Raw genomic sequence first — 17,748 nt, 5'->3', positions numbered from 1 at the left:
CTTCCAGGGCCCGCCTCTAGCCTTTAGTCCCGCCTCGGACGCCGAGCATTGGCCGTCGTGTCTCCACCCCCATGTTCATTGGCCAGGCTAACTGCGGCTGACAGTGAGTGGCAGACGCCGGGCCTAGCGCTCCCGGTCTGGTAGAGCCCAGTGGAGGCGACGGAGCCCCTGGAATCACCCGGGTCACCCTTCCTGAGGTGAAACGCGAGCCCGGTTACCGAAATCTCACGACCCGTGTCGGGCCTGGCCAGGTATGCCCGCGGAGTCCTAAGCGGACTTGCGGCGGGTAAGGGGGGAAGGGGCACCGCGGGCGGGGCGGAAGCGCGCAGCCGGAATGTTTTGATAGCGGGGGCGCGCGGACGGGGGCGCGCGTGAGCGGCGGGGCCGCGCGCAAGATTGTCCGCTGTTGGGAGCCGAGCCCTTGGCCTAGGGCCGGGCGGTCTAGGGGCGCGCTGGGCTCGGGTCGTGGCAGCTGGGTGTAGGAAGGCAACCCAGCTCAGCTTGGGGTATCGGCTGTCGGACTGGCTCGATTCTTCCAACGTCCGCAGGAACCCCTGAGCCCGGGCCCGGCTGACAGGGGCTCTATGGGCCCTGGGTCTACACTGACCCTGTGAGTGGTGAGTTCCCTGAGGGCTTGGTCAGATTCTTAGGATCCAGGGCTCTCACTAACTCGGGGAATCCCACTGGGGCCAGGCTGGGCAGTGCTGCACAGCTTCAGGGTCTGCACTGACTGGGTGAGTGCCACCTAGATCATGCCTGTCTCCGGGACCAAGGGAACCCACAGTTGAGCCAGGATCTGGGTCTACACTGACCCAGTCAGGATATCCCATCTAGGAACTTTGGCTGCCTGCTGGGTGTTTGCTAGGGAAGCAACGGCAGCTCCTTTTTAGGAGAGACTTTCTTCTTGGGTTTTGGGTTTGGGACTTTGCAGACCCCAAAAGGTCCACCTAAATCCTGAGGCTGAGGTGGGGCATGGAGAAACAGTCCAGCCCTGTACAGACTCAGTCTCCACAGGTTCATTAAGCCACAGCAAGGGACCCTAGAGTTGAATGAGTGGCCTCATATGAGGAGGATGTGTGCATAGCCTTAGGTTAGGAGGGGTGCCTCACAGCCTCCCTGCCACTTGCTTGGCTTCCCCTGAGCGGGGAGTGGGGGAGATTGAGGGGGTAGGGGGGAGTGGTAGGGTTGGGTTTATTTCTGTTTCCACTCCCCACTCTCTGGGGCCTGACACCTTCTCCTCCAGCAGCTGCAGAGCCAGGGCATCGAGGGCTGGAGTGGAGCTGACACTGTCCATGGAGCTGGTAGGGCCATGTGCTTATCTCAAACCTCTGTTTACAAAGTGCTTCCAAACTGCTAGTCTCTTGGGAAACCAGGGTTTCTCTAGGAGGGGAGTGGGACGGCCCCTTCTCTCCACTGAATAGAAGATGAAACAGACCCTGCTGCCCACCCCCGCAAAAGGGGCAGAGTCTGTCTTCAGGCCAGCAAGGCCTCAGCAGACTCTCAGTAAAGGCTACGGGAATGACTGACCTCATTGGTCAGTGAGTGTCTCCCAAGCCCTAAGCATGTTGCTCTCCTTGGGTTACTACTCTTCCTCTGCCTTTAATCCAAGACGACTAGTAGTGAAGACCAAGCCCAAGGATTCTTTCTCATTCATTTCTGTTCTAGTAGGCAGGAAGAAGATGAAGGCAGGTCTAAACCTGGGTCTCTCTTTCCTCTGTACCCACAGGTTGACAGGGTGGACAGGGGGCGGTGGTGATGGCGCAGTTTGACACTGAATACCAGCGCCTAGAGGCCTCCTACAGCGATTCACCCCCTGGAGAGGAGGACCTGTTGGTGCATGTTCCTGAGGGGAGCAAGTGTGAGTTCTTGGACATGACAGCCAGAACTGGGACTTGGGGGGGAGATTTGGTGGAGGGACGCTGAGGGAGCAAGGGGCTTGCGTTTCTTCGAGGCTCTGACATCTCTGCTCCTGTACCCACAGCACCTTGGCACCACATCGAAAATCTTGACCTCTTCTTCTCTCGAATATCCTTTGTGTCTCTGTGTTGGAGCTCTTGAACCTTCAGCCCCTCTCTAAGCCAGGCCCTTTGAGGGGAAGAACTTGGTGTGGGTTTGGCTCTAATCCCTTGAAGAAGAGTGGAGTGCACCTTGAACCTAAATAGAGGCCAGGGAAATAATGACAGTTATAAATAATAATATCTGACATCTATTAAGAGCCATGTGCATTGTACTTTGTAGTATTAATTTATAAGGAACCTCTCTGAGGGTGATTCTCTTGATGGTATGCTAATAATCGTAATAATTAATGTCTTTTGACTTTGTGTCAGTTCTTTGTTAAATACTTTACATGTACTATCTCAGACCTAACAATCCTATAAGACAGGTGCTACTATACTACTACAGACAGAAGCTTAGAGAGGTTAAGTAACTTGGCCAGAGTCACGTGGCTCGAAAGTGAGAGAGCCAGGACTTCATCTCAGATACATGACACCAAAGTCTGTGCTCTTAACTGCTGCCTCTACCGACCACTTTTTCTTAACAATCGCACGTTTATAATCTACACCAGAAGAATGGTTTCACTTGTATGCTCATCGGGGAGATCTTTGAGCTCATGTAAGTACAAGGATGGATGGTGTGGTGAAGGAACACATCACAGTGTTTCCTGTCTCTGAGCTCAGCTCCTGGCCCAAACTGCCAGTGCAACTAGGTGCAAGGCTCCAAACCGCAAACCTTTATAGTTTAAGGCTGGGTGTGACACCAAGTTTTACAGCCTTATCTTTTTTAATCAATCTTATAAGGAAGGCTTTCCAAGTCCTGTCTCTTCCACAAAGAGAAGTCAGCCTCATCAGAGCTCCAGTAGAATGAGCATGGTTCAGTCAGGAGGTATCAGATGCCAGATGCTTACTTGAGAAAAATGTCTCTGTTCTGCCTTGGATGTACCTTAGACCCGCTGCTGAGTAGAGGGGCTTCTAGGAGGAAGGAGCCATGTGGCTTTGCCAAAGAGTAAAGGGTGGAAAACCTGCCCTCCCTAAGAAAAGAATTCAAATCTGCAAAGGGGTTCTACAATCTCAACAGGAAATCAGGGACTGGGGACCAGAGACCACACAGTCTAAAAACCTTTAAAAGAGTGAGTGGTGGCAAAGATTACCATGAGATAGAAAAGCAGGCTGATTCTGTGGTACCTGAAGCTAAGAGCCAAAAACAGGTGCTGCCTTGGGTCTCCTGAGGCCACGCAGTAGAGAGAGGCCCTCCTTTTCCCCAGAGGCTGCTCCCTAGTCTTGGTCTGCCACTTCCAGACTCTCACTTTTTCCCGGTTATTTCACTGGTGTCTCTCTCAGACCGCACCCCCTCTGCCCAACTCCCCAGGCAGTTCCTCTTTGTGGTTGCCTTTACCACCTTCCTGGTCAGCTGTGTGGACTACGACATCCTATTCGCCAACAAGATGGTGAACCACAGTCTTCACCCGACCGAGCCCGTCAAGGTCACTCTGCCAGATGCCTTTCTGCCTGCCCAAGTCTGTAGTGCCAGGTAAGCACTACAGGTCAGAGGGCACTAGAGCCTGTAGTTCAGCTAGCAGGTCGGGGATGGGGTGTGAGGCGGTAACATTCCCCAGAACACAGGCTCAGCCTCTCCGAATCTTTCAGGACAACAGCATTTCTGCCCGGAGGCCTCAGGCCACACTCTTTCTCCCCTTCCCTGTTCCCCTACCAGGATTCAGGAAAATGGCTCCCTTATCACCATCCTGGTCATCGCTGGTGTCTTCTGGGTCCACCGGCTCATCAAGTTTATCTATAACATTTGCTGCTACTGGGAGATCCACTCCTTCTACCTGCATGCTCTGCGCATCCCCATGGTGAGACTGGGAAGCTGGGCAGTTAGCACCACAGTCCAGGATGTCTTCCACCGCCTGGGAAGGGTGGGGTATATTCCTGGGCATCAGGCAACTTCCTCCATCCTTGGCAGGTCAGGCAGGGTCTGCTTGAAGGCTCCCAAGGACCCCTGAGCCTTACAGCTCATGGAGGGCAAGGGGCTGAGGCAACCACTCCACCTTCCATCCCCCGTCTCTTCCCCACCCCAGTCGGCACTTCCATACTGCACATGGCAAGAAGTGCAGGCCCGGATCGTGCAGACCCAGAAGGAGCACCAGATATGCATCCACAAGCGTGAGTTGACAGAGCTGGACATCTACCACCGAATCCTCCGGTTCCAGAACTACATGGTGGCCCTGGTGAACAAGTCCCTCCTGCCCCTACGCTTCCGCCTGCCCGGTCTCGGGGAGGTTGTCTTCTTCACCCGGGGCCTCAAGTACAACTTCGAGCTGATCCTCTTCTGGGGACCTGGCTCTCTCTTTCTCAATGAATGGAGCCTCAAGGCTGAGTACAAACGTGGGGGGCAACGGCTGGAGCTGGCCCAGCGCCTCAGCAACCGCATCCTGTGGATCGGCATTGCCAACTTCCTGCTGTGCCCCCTCATCCTCATCTGGCAGATCCTCTACGCCTTCTTCAGTTATGCCGAGGTGCTCAAGCGGGAGCCGGGTGCCCTGGGTGCGCGCTGCTGGTCGCTCTACGGCCGCTGCTACCTCCGCCACTTCAACGAGCTGGAGCACGAGCTGCAGTCCCGCCTCAACCGAGGCTACAAGCCTGCGTCCAAGTACATGAATTGCTTCTTGTCACCGCTGCTGACACTGCTGGCCAAGAACTGCGCCTTCTTCGCTGGCTCCATCCTGGCCGTGCTTATTGCCCTCACCATCTATGATGAAGACGTGCTGGCTGTGGAACACGTCCTCACTACCGTCACACTCCTGGGGGTCACCGTGACCGTGTGCAGGTGGGCCAGGGCAGCAGGGGGGGAGCAGGCTGACTGTCATTTCCGGGGAGGGCTTCCGTCTCACCACAGCCCTGATCCCACCAGGTCCTTTATCCCAGACCAGCACATGGTGTTCTGCCCTGAGCAGCTGCTCCGCGTGATCCTCGCTCACATCCACTACATGCCTGACCACTGGCAGGGTAATGCCCACCGCTCGCAGACCCGGGACGAGTTTGCCCAGCTCTTCCAGTACAAGGCAGTGAGTGGAGTTGGAGTCAGGGCCTGCTAGAGACTGGCTGACAGCTCGGTGCCGAGGGCTGGTCTCCCTCCTGCTCTCTTGTGACCTCGATCCCTTTCTTCCTCTCTAGGTGTTCATCCTGGAGGAGTTACTGAGCCCCATTGTCACACCTCTCATCCTCATCTTCTGTCTGCGCCCACGGGCCCTGGAGATTATAGACTTCTTCCGCAATTTCACCGTGGAAGTTGTCGGTGTTGGAGACACCTGCTCCTTCGCTCAGATGGATGTTCGCCAGCATGGGCATCCCCAGGTATTAGGAAAGGAGCGGGGCAGTTGGCTAGAGGTGATGCTGGCCTATGCAGCATCTTGGGGCAAACTGCAAAAGATACCCCTTCTGAGCCAACGCATCACAGAGTGGCACCCAAAATGCACCAGGGCACACACGGCTTTGTAAACAGGAGCCTGGAGTGGATTATAGCCTTAAACTTGTACCCTTGGCCAAGCTCCCCTGAGAAAGGCACAAACCAAGCAGCTAACACAGTATGTGGCTACTCGCAGGGTGGCCACTAGGGCCCCTGGACAAAATACAGCAGTGCAGTGTGGTCTCTGTCCTCCAGGGGCAAGGCCTCCCCACTCTGCCGCAGGAAAGATACCAAAAGGGCTTCTGTAAGGGGCCAGTCCTGCTCACTGCAGCCTCCTTTGTGCAGTGGCTGTCCGGTGGGCAGACGGAGGCCTCAGTGTACCAGCAGGCCGAGGATGGGAAGACAGAGTTGTCACTCATGCACTTTGCCATCACCAACCCTGGCTGGCAGCCACCACGTGAGAGCACGGCCTTCCTAGGTTTCCTGAAGGAGCAAGTTCAGCGGGATGGAGCAGCTGCTGGCCTTGCCCAAGGGGGTCTGCTCCCGGAAAATGCCCTCTTTACGTCCATCCAGTCCTTACAATCCGAGTCTGAGGTGCGTTCCTAGGGACTAGGATATGATGGGCAGAGTGGATGCCAGGAGCTGGGACTTGAGGGTGTGGGGCAGAAGGGTCCACCCCGTCAGTTTCCTTCTCTCTGTTCATTCAGTCTGTGCCACTGGGTCCTAATGTGCAGAGTCGTCAGGGACCCAGAGGCCTCCCTGTGCCCTGAGAATTCTACCACCCCTTTTATTCACAGCCACTGAGCCTTATTGCAAATGTGGTAGCTGGCTCATCCTGCCGGGGACCCCCACTGCCTAGAGACCTGCAGGGCTCCAGGCACAGGGCTGAAGTTGCCTCTGCTCTGCGCTCCTTCTCGCCTCTGCAGCCTGGTCAGGCTCCCACGGGCCGGGCTCCCAGCACCATGACAGGCTCTGGGTGAGTAGCAGTGGGCCATGAGGGGAGGGTGTGGCAGTAGCCCCCAGCAGTTTGTGCCGGTCTCAGAAATGTTGATGACTGCTGTCTGTGCTGGCGGCGGGGACAGGGTGGATGCCAGGACAGCCAGCTCCGGGAGCAGCGTGTGGGAAGGCCAACTGCAGAGCCTGGTGCTGTCAGAATATGCATCCACTGAGATGAGCCTACATGCCCTCTACATGCACCAGGTGAGTGGGCAGGAAGGGGCAGGGCCGTAGAACCAAGGTGGCAGCTGAAAATAGAATTGAGGGTTTTAGACATGGAGAAGCAAGACATGGGCTCGAATCCCTTCTCTGCCATTTACCTGCTCTGCAATTTCCATTCCCCATGTTTCCTCTTCCCATCCTTTTCAGACAAGCTTACTTTCACCCAGGGCTTTTCCACACTTGTGGTTTCCCCTGCTAAGAATCCACTTCCCTGACATATCCACATGGCTCCCTCCTTCTCATTCAGGTCTGTACCATCTCTGGCCACCCTGAGTCAAAGCCTCCCTTGCCTAGGGATCTGAATCTTCCAGTTCTGTTTTTCTCTCCATAGCATTTAGCATCATCTGACACTGTATTTTTTGCTTATTTATTTGTTTATTGTCTATCTCTTCCCACCCCATCCAAGTATATAAGCCCCAGGGAGTGAGTTGGGGTTTTTGTCTATTTTGTTTACTGCTGTATCCCTAGCACCTAAAAGAGCTCCTGGCACTTAAATTCACAAACAATTTATTCTGGAATCAAATAACTGGGGAAAATGAGAGCCATTACAATCTGTGCACAGGCTTTTTCCTGGAATCTGCTGAGAATTTAACTTGGAAAACATTACATGTATTGTACATGTTATTAACACGACAGGTACTCTGAGTGAGTGGTTCTAGATGAGGCAATATAAATCAGAACTGGCCAATACCATGGTGGAGGGAAACTATTTTAGATACTCTTCTGTCCCCAACTGCTTCCCTTGTGGCTCAGCGAGTAAAGAATCCACCTGCAATGGGGGAGACCTGGGTTCGATTTCTGGGTTGGGAAGATCCCCCTGGAGAAGGAAAAGGCTACCCACTCCAGTATCCTGGCCTGGAGAATTCCACAAAATGTACAGTCCATGGGATAGCAAAGAGTCAGACACGACTGAGCAACTTCACTTTCTGTCCCCAACTAACGAATCCCCCACTTCTCAGCTCCACAAGCAGCAGGCCCAGGCTGAACCTGAGCGGCATGTGTGGCACCGCCGGGAGAGTGATGAGAGTGGGGAGAGTGCCCCTGAAGAGGGGGGAGAGGGGGCCCGGGCCACCCAGCCTATCCCCCGCTCTGCCAGCTATCCCTGTGCTGCACCCCGGCCTGGAGCTCCTGAGACCACTGCCCTGCAGGGGGGCTTCCAGAGGCGTTATGGAGGCATCACAGGTATGCACTGGGGGTACAGAAGACACAGAGCCTTCAGGGAAGAGTGGTCCTTCTGGGGCCTCTAGGGGAGGAAAGAGGTCAGAGGGACCAGATCCAAGGAGACTAGTCCCTCCCTGGTGCCTCCAACTCCCCCAGCAGCCCCAGAGCCCGTCTCCTCATTCCTGTCTGTGTGCAGACTAAGAGTACTCACTTGTGTCTGCAGATCCTGGCACAGTGCCCCGGGCTCCCTCTCACTTCTCTCGGCTGCCCCTGGGAGGATGGGCTGAAGATGGGCAGTCAGCATCAAGGCACCCGGAGCCTGTGCCTGAAGAGGGCTCAGAGGATGAGCTCCCCCCTCAGGTGCACAAGGTAAGGGCTCCAAGACCCGAAACCGACAGCCAGAAGTAGTAACTTCCAGGCTGAGGTCAAGGTTCTCATGTGAAGGGAGGTGGCCTCCTGAGCAAATGACGCTGCAACTTCTCCTCCAAAGTAGACTTCCTTCTCTCCCCTCACCAACTATGAAACCCAGGACTTGATTTCTCCTTTGCTTACCTGCCCCAGAATCAAAATTTCCTTTTCCTTTATATCCAGGCTTCTGTTGTGTAAGCAGATTGCTGAAGACCATCTCCATCACCAACCCATTTCTCTCCACAGGTATAGACAAGGCGGAGGAGGGTCCCTATGCCTCAGGATGGAGGCCGTCGTTGCCCTATCATCCCAGAGGAGGGTCCCTGTGCCCCAGGATGGAGGCCATTGCTGCCCTGCCATCCCATGCGTCCGTCATGGAGGGCTCCTGAGTGCTGCCTGGCTCCACGCGTGTGGTGTTTGTGTGTCCGTGCCTGGCCAAGGGAGGTGCCAATGCTGGGCTCGCCACAGCCCCAGGAGAGAGAGGGGGGCCTAGGAAACAGGGCACACGGGACTCTAGCCTCATCCCCAGGACCCCCCTTGGCTCAGAGTGTGGTGCTAGAAACTGGTCCCCAGCCCAGCCCCAGTACTGCCACCTTTGCACCCACCCCTGCAAGTCTCCAGAGGACTGCCCACCCCAGAAGCTGCCAAGCAGGGAGAACGTGTGCCAACTGTGGAGTGGGGAGGTTGGGCCTGGACCCTCAACCTCTGCAGCCTCCCTCCCCACCCCCGAACAGATGAGCAGCTCAGGCTGTGGCCCTTACCTCACCCCCAGTTCTCTCCCAGTGCTGCAGCCTGCTCACCTCTCCCCTGCTTCCTGCACATACATCACTGGCATGTTTGCCACTTGCTCCCCTTCTGTTCCTTTGCTCCCCCCTTCTGTTCAGCTTTTGCTTTGTGTTGGTGTGGAAGCTTTAGCTCCCAGCTCCCCTCATGCTATCTTTTGACACTAAGAAGGAAGGTTTCTAAACTGTGGAGCAGGGATGGAAAGTCTTTGCTGTCTTCTCCAACATTTTAGGATGGGCCCCTGGGAGACTTGAGGCCTTCCTGGCCCCCATTGCTGCTTATTGTACCCCGTACCACCTGCACATGGGATGGAAAGGGCCGGAGTGTGACTTCGGCTGTCTGTCTCCCAGCAAGAGCGCTCTGGCCTGCATCCCGCTGTCCCGAGACGGCGATGGAGGGGCAACAGGATGGCTTCGCCCTCTGCTGTGGGCTGCCGCATTGCATGCTGGGACCCAACTCCTTTCCCTCCCCCCGCCCCCCTCCCCCAGCTCGTGTCCGCTGCGGGTGAGCGGTTGAACTACGCAGCCGAACTTACAGCGGAAAGGGGTGGGGGACCGTGTACAGCTTGACAACCTTTAATAAAGAAGGGACTGACTAGGTCGCGGCTTGTTGTCCGGAGCGGGCAGGGTTTGGAGGGGCAGGAGGAGTGGGGAGTCTGTGAACCACCCAGGTGGCTGGGAACTGCGTGTCCGCCCCGTGAGAAAGCTGGTCTATGCGATCACTTGGATATACCGACCTAGCGGGCGAGCAGAAGGGCAGCTTCCCGAACCATGGTTCCTTGGAGGTCAAGGACTTCAGCAGGACGTGCGGTCAGATTTCCCGCCCTGAGCACGTGACCATGCCGGCTCCGCCCGTCTATTTTGCCCTTTGCGTGCACCATCCCCCTCCTCGCCCCTTCGGAGACTTTCGGCCAATGGGGACCTGAGTAGGGGCCAGGGGCGGCCCCGGTGGGCGGGGCTGCTGAGGAAGAGAGTCGCTGGAGTCGGACGTTGAACACTCCCGTGGGCTCGGACCCGGCCGGAGGGCCACCTGCCGCGAGCAGCGGCCGAACGGCGGAGATAGCGTACGTGCCCGGCGTGAGTGCGTGGCGGCGGCGCGTGCGCGAAGCGAGTGGGTGGTGTGGCCGGGTCCACGTGCGACCCTGCCCGGCGACCCCCGCGGCTCAGCGCCCAGAGGATCCATGACCCGAGATACTCGGGATTCTGCGCCCCGCCCCGAGCGGCCGCCGCTCCAGTTCTTTTGTCCCTTAGTCCCCGCAGTCTCGGTCGGTGACCACGCATTGCCATGGTGACTGTGGGCAACTTCTGTGAGGCCGAGGGACCCGCGGGTCCGGTCTGGGCGAAGGGTGGGCTCAGCCCCTGCTTCTTCTTTACGCTCGTGCCCTCGATTCTGATGGCCCTGGGGGCTCTGGCCTTGGTGCCGGCTTTTCCCTGCAGACGTCCGGAGGGGCCTGGTGGCGCCGACAGGGTGTCTTGGGCAGCCGGCCCTCGCGTCGCTCCCTATGTGCTGCAGCTGCTTCTGGCCACACTTCAGGTAGCGCTGCCCCTAGCCGGCCTCGTTGGCCGGGTGGGCACTGCCCAGGGTGCCCCATTACCAGGCTACCTTTTCCTGGCTTCTGTACTGGGGACTGTGGCCAGCGCCTGTGGTCTGGCGATGCTCGTGACCGAACGGAGCCAGGCACTGCAGAAGCTAGCAATGGGCGTCTGGATCAAGTTCAGGCACAGTCCGGGTCTCCTGCTCCTCTGGACTGTGTCTTTTGCAGCCGAGAATTTGGCCCTGGTGTCTTGGAACAACCCACAATGGTGGTGGGCAAGGGCGAACTTGAGCCAGCAGGTGAGGGACCTCGTGGGGGGAGGGGGAAGCGTGGCGTGTTTGCTCACATTGCTTCCAGGCTTTTCAAATCCCTTTAAGAAAGGGAAGAAAGGAGGGGCCAGTGCTGCTGGGAGCTGATAGCCAGCTGGTGGGGAGTGGCAGTGCTGAGTCACTGTAGACTTTTTTAAAACCTATTAGATGCTGGGCCCCTGAAGAGGACCTGGGTGTGTGTACTACCCCAGTGCCCAGCCCTGTTACAAGTAGTGAAAATGGGACTTTGGCCCTCAGTGATAGTCTCCCCGCCTGTGTTTAATTCTAGGTTCAGTTTAGCCTGTGGGTGCTGCGGTATGTGGTCTCTGGAGGGCTTTTTGTCCTGGGACTCTGGGCCCCTGGACTTCGACCGCAGTCTTATACCTTGCGGGTCAATGAAGAGGATCAAGATGTAGAGAGGAGCCAGGTACATCTCAATTTCTAAAGCTTAGGGTCTATTGTAATTCCATTCCCCGTCATCATTTCTACTCATTGTAATAACTCACTTCTTTCCTAAATCTAAATCCCTGTTAGCCTTTCTGAGCCCATCAGGGGTCACGTGTGGGTCCAAGTTACCTGGGAGCTATAATCCCATACGTTTTCCTTAGGGGGTTTCTGGCTAATGCCATTTTGATTTCTGAGCTCCCCTCCCCTACATGTTTCACCATCCTAGGTTCCATCAACAGAGGGGCCACCGAGGTCTACCTGGCGAGACCTAGGCAGGAAGCTCCGCCTACTGAGTGGCTACCTGTGGCCTCGGGGGAGTCCAGCTCTGCAGTTTGTTGTGCTCATCTGCCTGGGGCTCATGGGGTTGGAGCGGGGACTGAATGTGTTGGTCCCCATCTTCTATAGGGACATAGGTGAGGGGGAGAAGGATGGGGTCAGCTTAGCACTCTGGTCCTTCATTGGCCTGGATGGTGGCAGAGACTAGCCCAGGGAAGTGTGACAGAGTTGAGAACTGGGTGGTTAGTAGAGGCTGTGGCTGGTGCCTAGGGCAGTTTCTCCCAAAGAGAGTGCTAGGGTCTCTGAGTGGGCTTGGACTCATTTTCTCCATAGTGAACTTGCTGACCCAGAAGGCACCTTGGAACTCCCTGGTCTGGACGGTCATCATCTATGTCTTCCTCAAGTTCCTCCAGGGGGGTGGCACTGGCAGTACAGGTATGAGGGACTCTGCTCTCACCCCGGTTGGTATTGGCCGCTGTCCCTCCTCCCACAGGCATCCCTCCCCCAGGCCCCTCGGTGCTCTCAGACCTTTCACATCTTGCTGCTGGGCTGACGTCATTGGGCCGCTCAGCCCTACTGAGGCCTTCCCTGGCTCCCCGCAGGCTTCGTGACCAACTTGCGCACGTTCCTGTGGATCCGGGTGCAGCAGTTCACCTCGAGGCAGGTGGAACTGCGCCTCTTCTCCCATCTGCACGAGCTTTCACTGCGCTGGCACCTGGGGCGCCGCACAGGGGAGGTGCTGCGGATCGTGGACCGGGGCACGTCCAGTGTCACGGGGCTGCTCAGGTGCCATGCCAATGGAAAGGGAGGGCAGGGCTGGGGACGCTGGTGGAGGGGCTGTCAGGACAACTCACCCAGCTGGAGGAGTTGCCTCTCTGTCCTCTTTTTTCTTCTGAAATTATAAAATTAATATACACATGCCCTCATAATAATTCCAATGAAGCAGACAGAGCAAATCTCTCTTGAATTCCACTCACTAGAGGTTCCCACTCTGTGTAGTATGTAGAGTTCTGCTTTTTTGCATTTTTTTACATATGTACATGTAGAACTAGTAGGTATTGTGGAGGTGTTTCCTAAAACAGATGGTATCATGATGTAGGTGTCATTTCTCAGAATGGCTTTATTATCAAAATGTTAGGGAGATGTGTTCTTATCTGGGCTTCCCTGGTGGCTCAGTGGTAAAGAATCTGCCTTCCAAGCAGGAGAGGCAGGTTCAATCTCTGGGTTGGGAAGATCCCCTGGAGAAGGAAATGGCAACCCATTCCAGTATTCTTGCCTGGAGAATTCCATGGACAGAGGAGCCTGGCATGCTACAGTCCCCAGGGTTGCAAAGAGTCAGACACAACTTAGTGATTAAACAACAACATTCTCATTCATACGTGAAGATCTTTCTCATGCATTGTAATTGATCCAAAGCATTCTATGGTTTATTGAGCCATAATAAGGGGCATTGATTCTTAAGGGGCATTTAGCTTGATTCTAGTCTGTTGCTATGGAAAACAAAACACTATGGCAAAATCCTCCTAGGTAGAATTGCTGGCTCTGAGCCCTTAAACTATTCTTCATTGCTTGACTTTGCCTCCTAGCTACCTAGTATTCAACATCATTCCCACACTGGCCGACATCATCATTGGCATCGTCTACTTCAGCATGTTCTTCAATGCTTGGTTTGGCCTCATTGTGTTCCTGTGCATGGGTTTTTACCTTGGTGAGTGATGAGAGATGGTTTGATGAAACCATCTCCCTGAACCATTTATGGAGTACCTTGAACATGAGTCCTGCCCCAACTCAGATGGCCCAGCTTTGAGAGGCTGTAGATCAGTGGGCTCCAATAGGCTCCTGCTGCTCCCCAGTGTGATGGATGAGCATCTTCTGTCACGGAAACCCCAACTCTCCCTAGGGAAGGACATCCTGGTCACTTTAGATTCCCGCTGTGAATCTCAAGTCAAGGAGGAACTTCATGTGATAGGATGCAGCTTGCTTCCATTGGTTCACCAAAACTGTTTTCACACAGGCTTTATGCGGACTGTGATGATGTATTGGACACAGCCCCTTCCCTCAGGGAGCTTAAGACTCCCTTCCTTGGGAATCTGGGCCCCTGGGTTATAGCACAGGGTTATTGTACACGTGACCAGCAGCAGACATACATGTGGTCACTGCTGCTGGGAGTGACTTGCTCTCTTCTGTTCCCTCTCCCTCTCCTGTCACTCTCTAGCCCTGACCATTGTGGTCACTGAGTGGAGAACAAAGTTTCGACGGGCTATGAACATGCAGGAGAATGCTACCCGGGCCCGGGCTGTGGACTCTTTGCTAAACTTTGAGACGGTAACGGAGACCTCGGTGGCAGTTTTGTGAGGTTTGGAGATGTAGAGGAGTGTGCCTGGGGTCATTGGGGCTGACAAGGAGCAGGGAGGATGCGAAGTGTGCTGCTTACAATCAGGGAGGAAGGATGGGGAATGGAGCTGAAAGCTGTGGCTGTGTGAAACAGCACTGGTTTGAAATTCATCAGGTGAAGTATTACAACGCAGAGAGTTATGAAGTGGAACGCTATCGTGAGGCCATCATCAAATATCAGGTGAGGATGCTGGTTTGAGGCCTACTGAGAGCAACAGCCAGGACTTGTGGAATCACCAGGCCTGAGAGGAGTAAAATTTGGGCTGTGAGGTTGATGTGCCTGGGCCCAGGTTGGGATTTGGTGACTGTCAACATGTATATGACATTCCTTCCTTGTTTGTCATTGCCCAAGAGTTTAGAGTGGAAGTCAAATGCTTCACTGGTTCTGCTAAATCAGACCCAGAACCTGGTGATTGGACTTGGGCTCCTCGCCGGCTCCCTGCTTTGTGCTTACTTTGTCACTGAGCAGAAGCTACAGGTGAGGGAACTGTCCTGGGCCTGGGTACTTTGTCTAGGCCATCAGGTTCATGGGTGGGAAGGAGGTAGCGGGTAGCTAGTGGGCAGGGTGACAGCCCACCAGCCTCCTGTGACCCTGTCCTCATCCCTGTATGTCCACAGGTCGGGGACTTTGTACTGTTTGGCACCTACATCATCCAGCTGTACATGCCTCTCAACTGGTTTGGCACCTACTACAGGTAACCTGATGCCAGCCCTCACCTGTCCAGGGTGCACTGTTATCTCCCCAGCTCCCGAGAGGAGCTCCAACCAGCCCTCTTCTTGCAGGATGATTCAGACCAACTTCATCGACATGGAGAACATGTTTGACCTGCTGAAAGAGAAGACAGAAGTGAGTGAGGAGAGAGGAGTGGGTTTGTAGGGAGTGGGAGCTGGCATGGTGTTCCTCGTGTCTGGAAGATACCAGGCCTGTAATGGCACACAATGGTGGCACTCTCCCAGGTGAAGGACCTTCCCGGCGCAGGGCCCCTTCGCTTTCAGAGGGGTCAGATTGAGTTTGAAAACGTGCACTTCAGTTATACTGATGGGTGAGCCCCTCCCCTTCCACTGTCCCGCAGTCCCCTTTCCGTGTCCATTTACACACTGCTCCTCCCCTTGCCCCGCCCTCCCCCCACCCCGCTTCTCAGCCCACCACCATCTGGGAAGACAGCCTGAGTGAGAGGTAGCAGGGCCCAGTAGTAGCTCTCGTGGTGGAGGGGACCCTGGCAGTACAGCCAGCCTGTCGACCATGCTCACCCTTCCTTGCAGGCGGGAGACCCTGCAGGATGTGTCCTTCACCGTGATGCCTGGACAGACACTGGCCCTGGTGAGAGGAGACCCAGCCAGCTGACCCAGACTCCTTGAGCTTCCCTTATTTCAGTGCCCATGGTAGCTGGGGACCCAGGCTGTGGAGGTCAGAGAGCCATGTCTTATTGGGTCACAGTACTGAATGTGGCAGCCTCCATGGACATTGATGGCCTCTTGGAGAGAAAGCCTTAAAAGCCAATGGGCCTGAGAATGTTTTTCCTTCCTTTTTAAAAAAATTTTTTTTTTTTTTTGGTTGTGGTGGCTCTTAATTGCTGTGTGAAGGCTTTCTCTAGCTGCAGTGAGCAGGAGCTACTCTGTTGCAGTGCACAGGCTTCTCATTGTGGTGGCTTCTCCTGTTACAGAGCACAGGCTTCAGGCACATGGGCTTCAGGAGTTGCAGCACGCAGGCTCAGTAGTTATGGCTCTCGGGCTCTAGAGTACAAGCTCAGTAGTTGTGGTGCATGGGCTGAGGTGCTCCGAGACATGTGGAATCTTCCCAGACCAGGGAGCAAACCCATGTGCCCAGGTGGGCAGATTTTTAGCCACTGCACCACCAGGGAAGTCCTTTCTCCCTCTGTTTTTCATGCAACAGGTGGGCCCATCGGGAGCGGGGAAGAGCACAGTTTTGCGTCTGCTATTTCGCTTCTATGACATCAGCTCCGGCTGCATCCGAATAGATGGGCAGGATGTTTCACAGGTAAGGATGCTCGAGGGAAGACTATAATTTATGGGCCCATATGTGAAAGAATGGTGGGTGCTGGGCATCCAGGGAGTAGAGAAAGAGCTGTCACCCCTGCAAAAAGCTGGGTCAGGAGACCTCAGCCTTTCTAGCGGCACATGGTCTGTATAAGGAAAGTAGTCATAGGAGTGATTCCTAGGATGCCGTATGAGGCACAAAGATCTGCAGCCATCCAGGGCAGCAGGGAGAGAAAATGAATTTACTATCAACAGGGAAACAGAGAGATTAAGTGACTTGCCCACGCAGCTGAGGTCTGGGGAGGTGAAGGCAGGACTCTCATGCAGAGTCTCTCATCTCATGTGCTTCCCACCAGCCCATCCTACCTTCCAGGCCTGGAGGGATCTCACAGGCCAGAGTATATGGTCTTTTGGCCCCAGGTGACCCAGGCCTCTCTCCGGTCTCACATTGGAGTCGTGCCCCAGGACACTGTCCTCTTCAATGACACCATTGCCAACAATATCCGCTACGGCCGCATCACAGCTGGGAACGACGAGGTGAAGGCTGCGGCTCAGGCTGCAGGCATCCACGACACCATCACAGCTTTCCCTGAAGGTGAGCCTCCCCTTCAGGGTCTACCCCCACCCAGTTCAGGCCTGTTACTGCCTCTGACATCCATTCTACCCCGTCCTTGCCCATCTGGTCACAGAAACCATGTGTAGTACATGTGACTTGAGAGAGGTGGGCAATTTCCGCAGGGTATGATACCCAGGTGGGCGAGCGGGGACTGAAGCTGAGTGGTGGGGAGAAACAGCGTGTCGCCATCGCTCGCACCATTCTCAAGGCTCCAGACATTGTTCTGCTGGACGAGGTGAGGGCCCTGAGATGCTTTGTCCCCCTCCTTCCTCCCTGAGCCTGTGCCCAGCCATTCCTGCTGAACACCGTTCTTCATGTAGGAGAGCCAGCACAAATGCATGTTTTACAAAAATACATAACAGTTTTCAAGCGCAAAACAAGGTCCTTTTTGATTCCTGAGGCCTCAGCCAGCCACTTGCATCCTCCTCCCACCAGGGATCTGGTGGGAGGGACAGTTTTACCTAAGTCCCTCTCTGTAGGCAACGTCTGCGTTGGATACCCATAATGAGAGGGCCATCCAAGCTTCTCTGGCCAAAGTCTGTGCCAACCGCACCACCATCGTGGTGGCACACAGGTATGGGACAGGCAGCAGGTGGGGTCCCCCTCGGGTGTCGTGGTGGGTGACTGACTGACCTCTGACCTCTCAGGCTCTCCACGGTGGTCAGTGCTGACCAGATCCTTGTCATCAAGGATGGCCGCATCGTGGAGCGAGGACGGTAAGGGACACAGCATGATAAACAGGGAAGGGCCTCTGAAGTGGGGGCCCCAAGGAAAGGTCGTGGAATCCCAGGGGTTTCTGGAAGGATCTCCCTCACCAGTTCCTCGTCATCTCAGACTGGTGGCGAGGACTCTTGGGGTATAAATAACAGTTGGTTGGGACTTACATTTTTCTCCTTGCCCCAGGCACGAGGCTCTGCTGTCCCGAGGTGGGGTGTATGCTGACATGTGGCAGCTACAGCAGCAGGGACAAGAAGTCCCTGAAGACACCAAGCCCCAGACTAAGGCATGATGACAAAAGGTGTGGCCACTTCCTTCCTGAAGGATAGCTCTGAGGGGAATACACTGTATCCCTCTTCCCTGCCATGTTTCATCCTGGTCTTGGTGCTAGCTACAGTGATGGAACGGGGACTTTCAGAAGAGCATTGTGGGGGAAATAAAAGTGTGGACTGTGTTAGGATCACTGACTTTGTGGTGTGGGG

The 17,748-nt window shown here is 55.3% G+C and overlaps 2 protein-coding genes across 12 annotated transcripts; both read left to right on the top strand.

Annotated features, from left to right (window-relative positions):
- Positions 1-134: 134 nt before the first annotated feature.
- ATG9A (autophagy related 9A) lies at positions 135-9,573 on the top strand. 10 transcript variants are annotated; one of them, XM_005202865.5, is made up of 16 exons: positions 135-251; positions 1,247-1,301; positions 1,727-1,858; positions 1,982-2,025; positions 2,549-2,613; positions 3,367-3,528; positions 3,712-3,853; positions 4,079-4,827; positions 4,912-5,065; positions 5,175-5,354; positions 5,752-6,000; positions 6,204-6,382; positions 6,489-6,606; positions 7,584-7,806; positions 8,009-8,154; positions 8,440-9,573. In XM_005202865.5, the coding sequence occupies exons 3-16, from the start codon at positions 1,756-1,758 to the stop codon at positions 8,443-8,445; spliced, it is 2,520 nt and encodes an 839-aa protein (XP_005202922.1). In that variant the 5' UTR covers positions 135-251; positions 1,247-1,301; positions 1,727-1,755; the 3' UTR covers positions 8,446-9,573. The 10 variants fall into 10 exon arrangements, with proteins under 10 accessions (XP_005202922.1, XP_024832905.1, XP_015314720.1 ...); XM_024977137.2 differs by having other exon boundaries at positions 1,244-1,301; positions 3,339-3,528; XM_015459234.2 differs by having other exon boundaries at positions 135-286; positions 1,244-1,301.
- A 365-nt stretch (positions 9,574-9,938) lies between these two features.
- ABCB6 (ATP binding cassette subfamily B member 6) lies at positions 9,939-17,726 on the top strand. Of its 2 annotated transcripts, NM_001098156.2 has the most exon segments (19): positions 10,096-10,809; positions 11,108-11,245; positions 11,492-11,678; positions 11,875-11,976; positions 12,144-12,327; positions 13,128-13,249; positions 13,757-13,866; positions 14,051-14,116; positions 14,288-14,413; positions 14,554-14,630; positions 14,719-14,782; positions 14,893-14,978; positions 15,199-15,256; positions 15,830-15,934; positions 16,354-16,528; positions 16,672-16,784; positions 17,029-17,123; positions 17,197-17,265; positions 17,453-17,726. In NM_001098156.2, coding segments are annotated over 19 exon segments (2,532 nt in total). In that variant the 5' UTR covers positions 10,096-10,260; the 3' UTR covers positions 17,559-17,726.
- Positions 17,727-17,748: the final 22 nt, after the last annotated feature.

Source organism: Bos taurus, chromosome 2, assembly GCF_002263795.3.
Source record: "Bos taurus isolate L1 Dominette 01449 registration number 42190680 breed Hereford chromosome 2, ARS-UCD2.0, whole genome shotgun sequence".
Taxonomy (NCBI): domain Eukaryota; kingdom Metazoa; phylum Chordata; class Mammalia; order Artiodactyla; family Bovidae; genus Bos; species Bos taurus.
The sequence above is the reverse complement of the archived record's forward strand: the minus strand, read 5'-3'. Positions and strand labels throughout refer to the sequence as shown.

What these genes read in the sequence shown, in the direction of transcription:
- ATG9A (XM_010802366.4), top strand. Translation starts at nt 1,756, where the DNA reads ATGGCGCAGTTTGACACTGAATACCAGCGCCTAGAGGCCTCCTACAGC. An exon ending in GTCACCGTGACCGTGTGCAG is followed by an intron (nt 4,828 to 4,911) that starts GTGGGCCAGGGC and finishes TGATCCCACCAG; the next exon opens with GTCCTTTATCCCAGACCAGC. An exon ending in AGCACCATGACAGGCTCTGG is followed by an intron (nt 6,383 to 6,488) that starts GTGAGTAGCAGT and finishes CGGCGGGGACAG; the next exon opens with GGTGGATGCCAGGACAGCCA.
- ABCB6 (XM_059877230.1), top strand. Translation starts at nt 10,261, where the DNA reads ATGGTGACTGTGGGCAACTTCTGTGAGGCCGAGGGACCCGCGGGTCCG. An exon ending in CATCTTCTATAGGGACATAG is followed by an intron (nt 11,679 to 11,874) that starts GTGAGGGGGAGA and finishes TTTTCTCCATAG; the next exon opens with TGAACTTGCTGACCCAGAAG. An exon ending in CTTTGCTAAACTTTGAGACG is followed by an intron (nt 13,867 to 14,050) that starts GTAACGGAGACC and finishes GAAATTCATCAG; the next exon opens with GTGAAGTATTACAACGCAGA.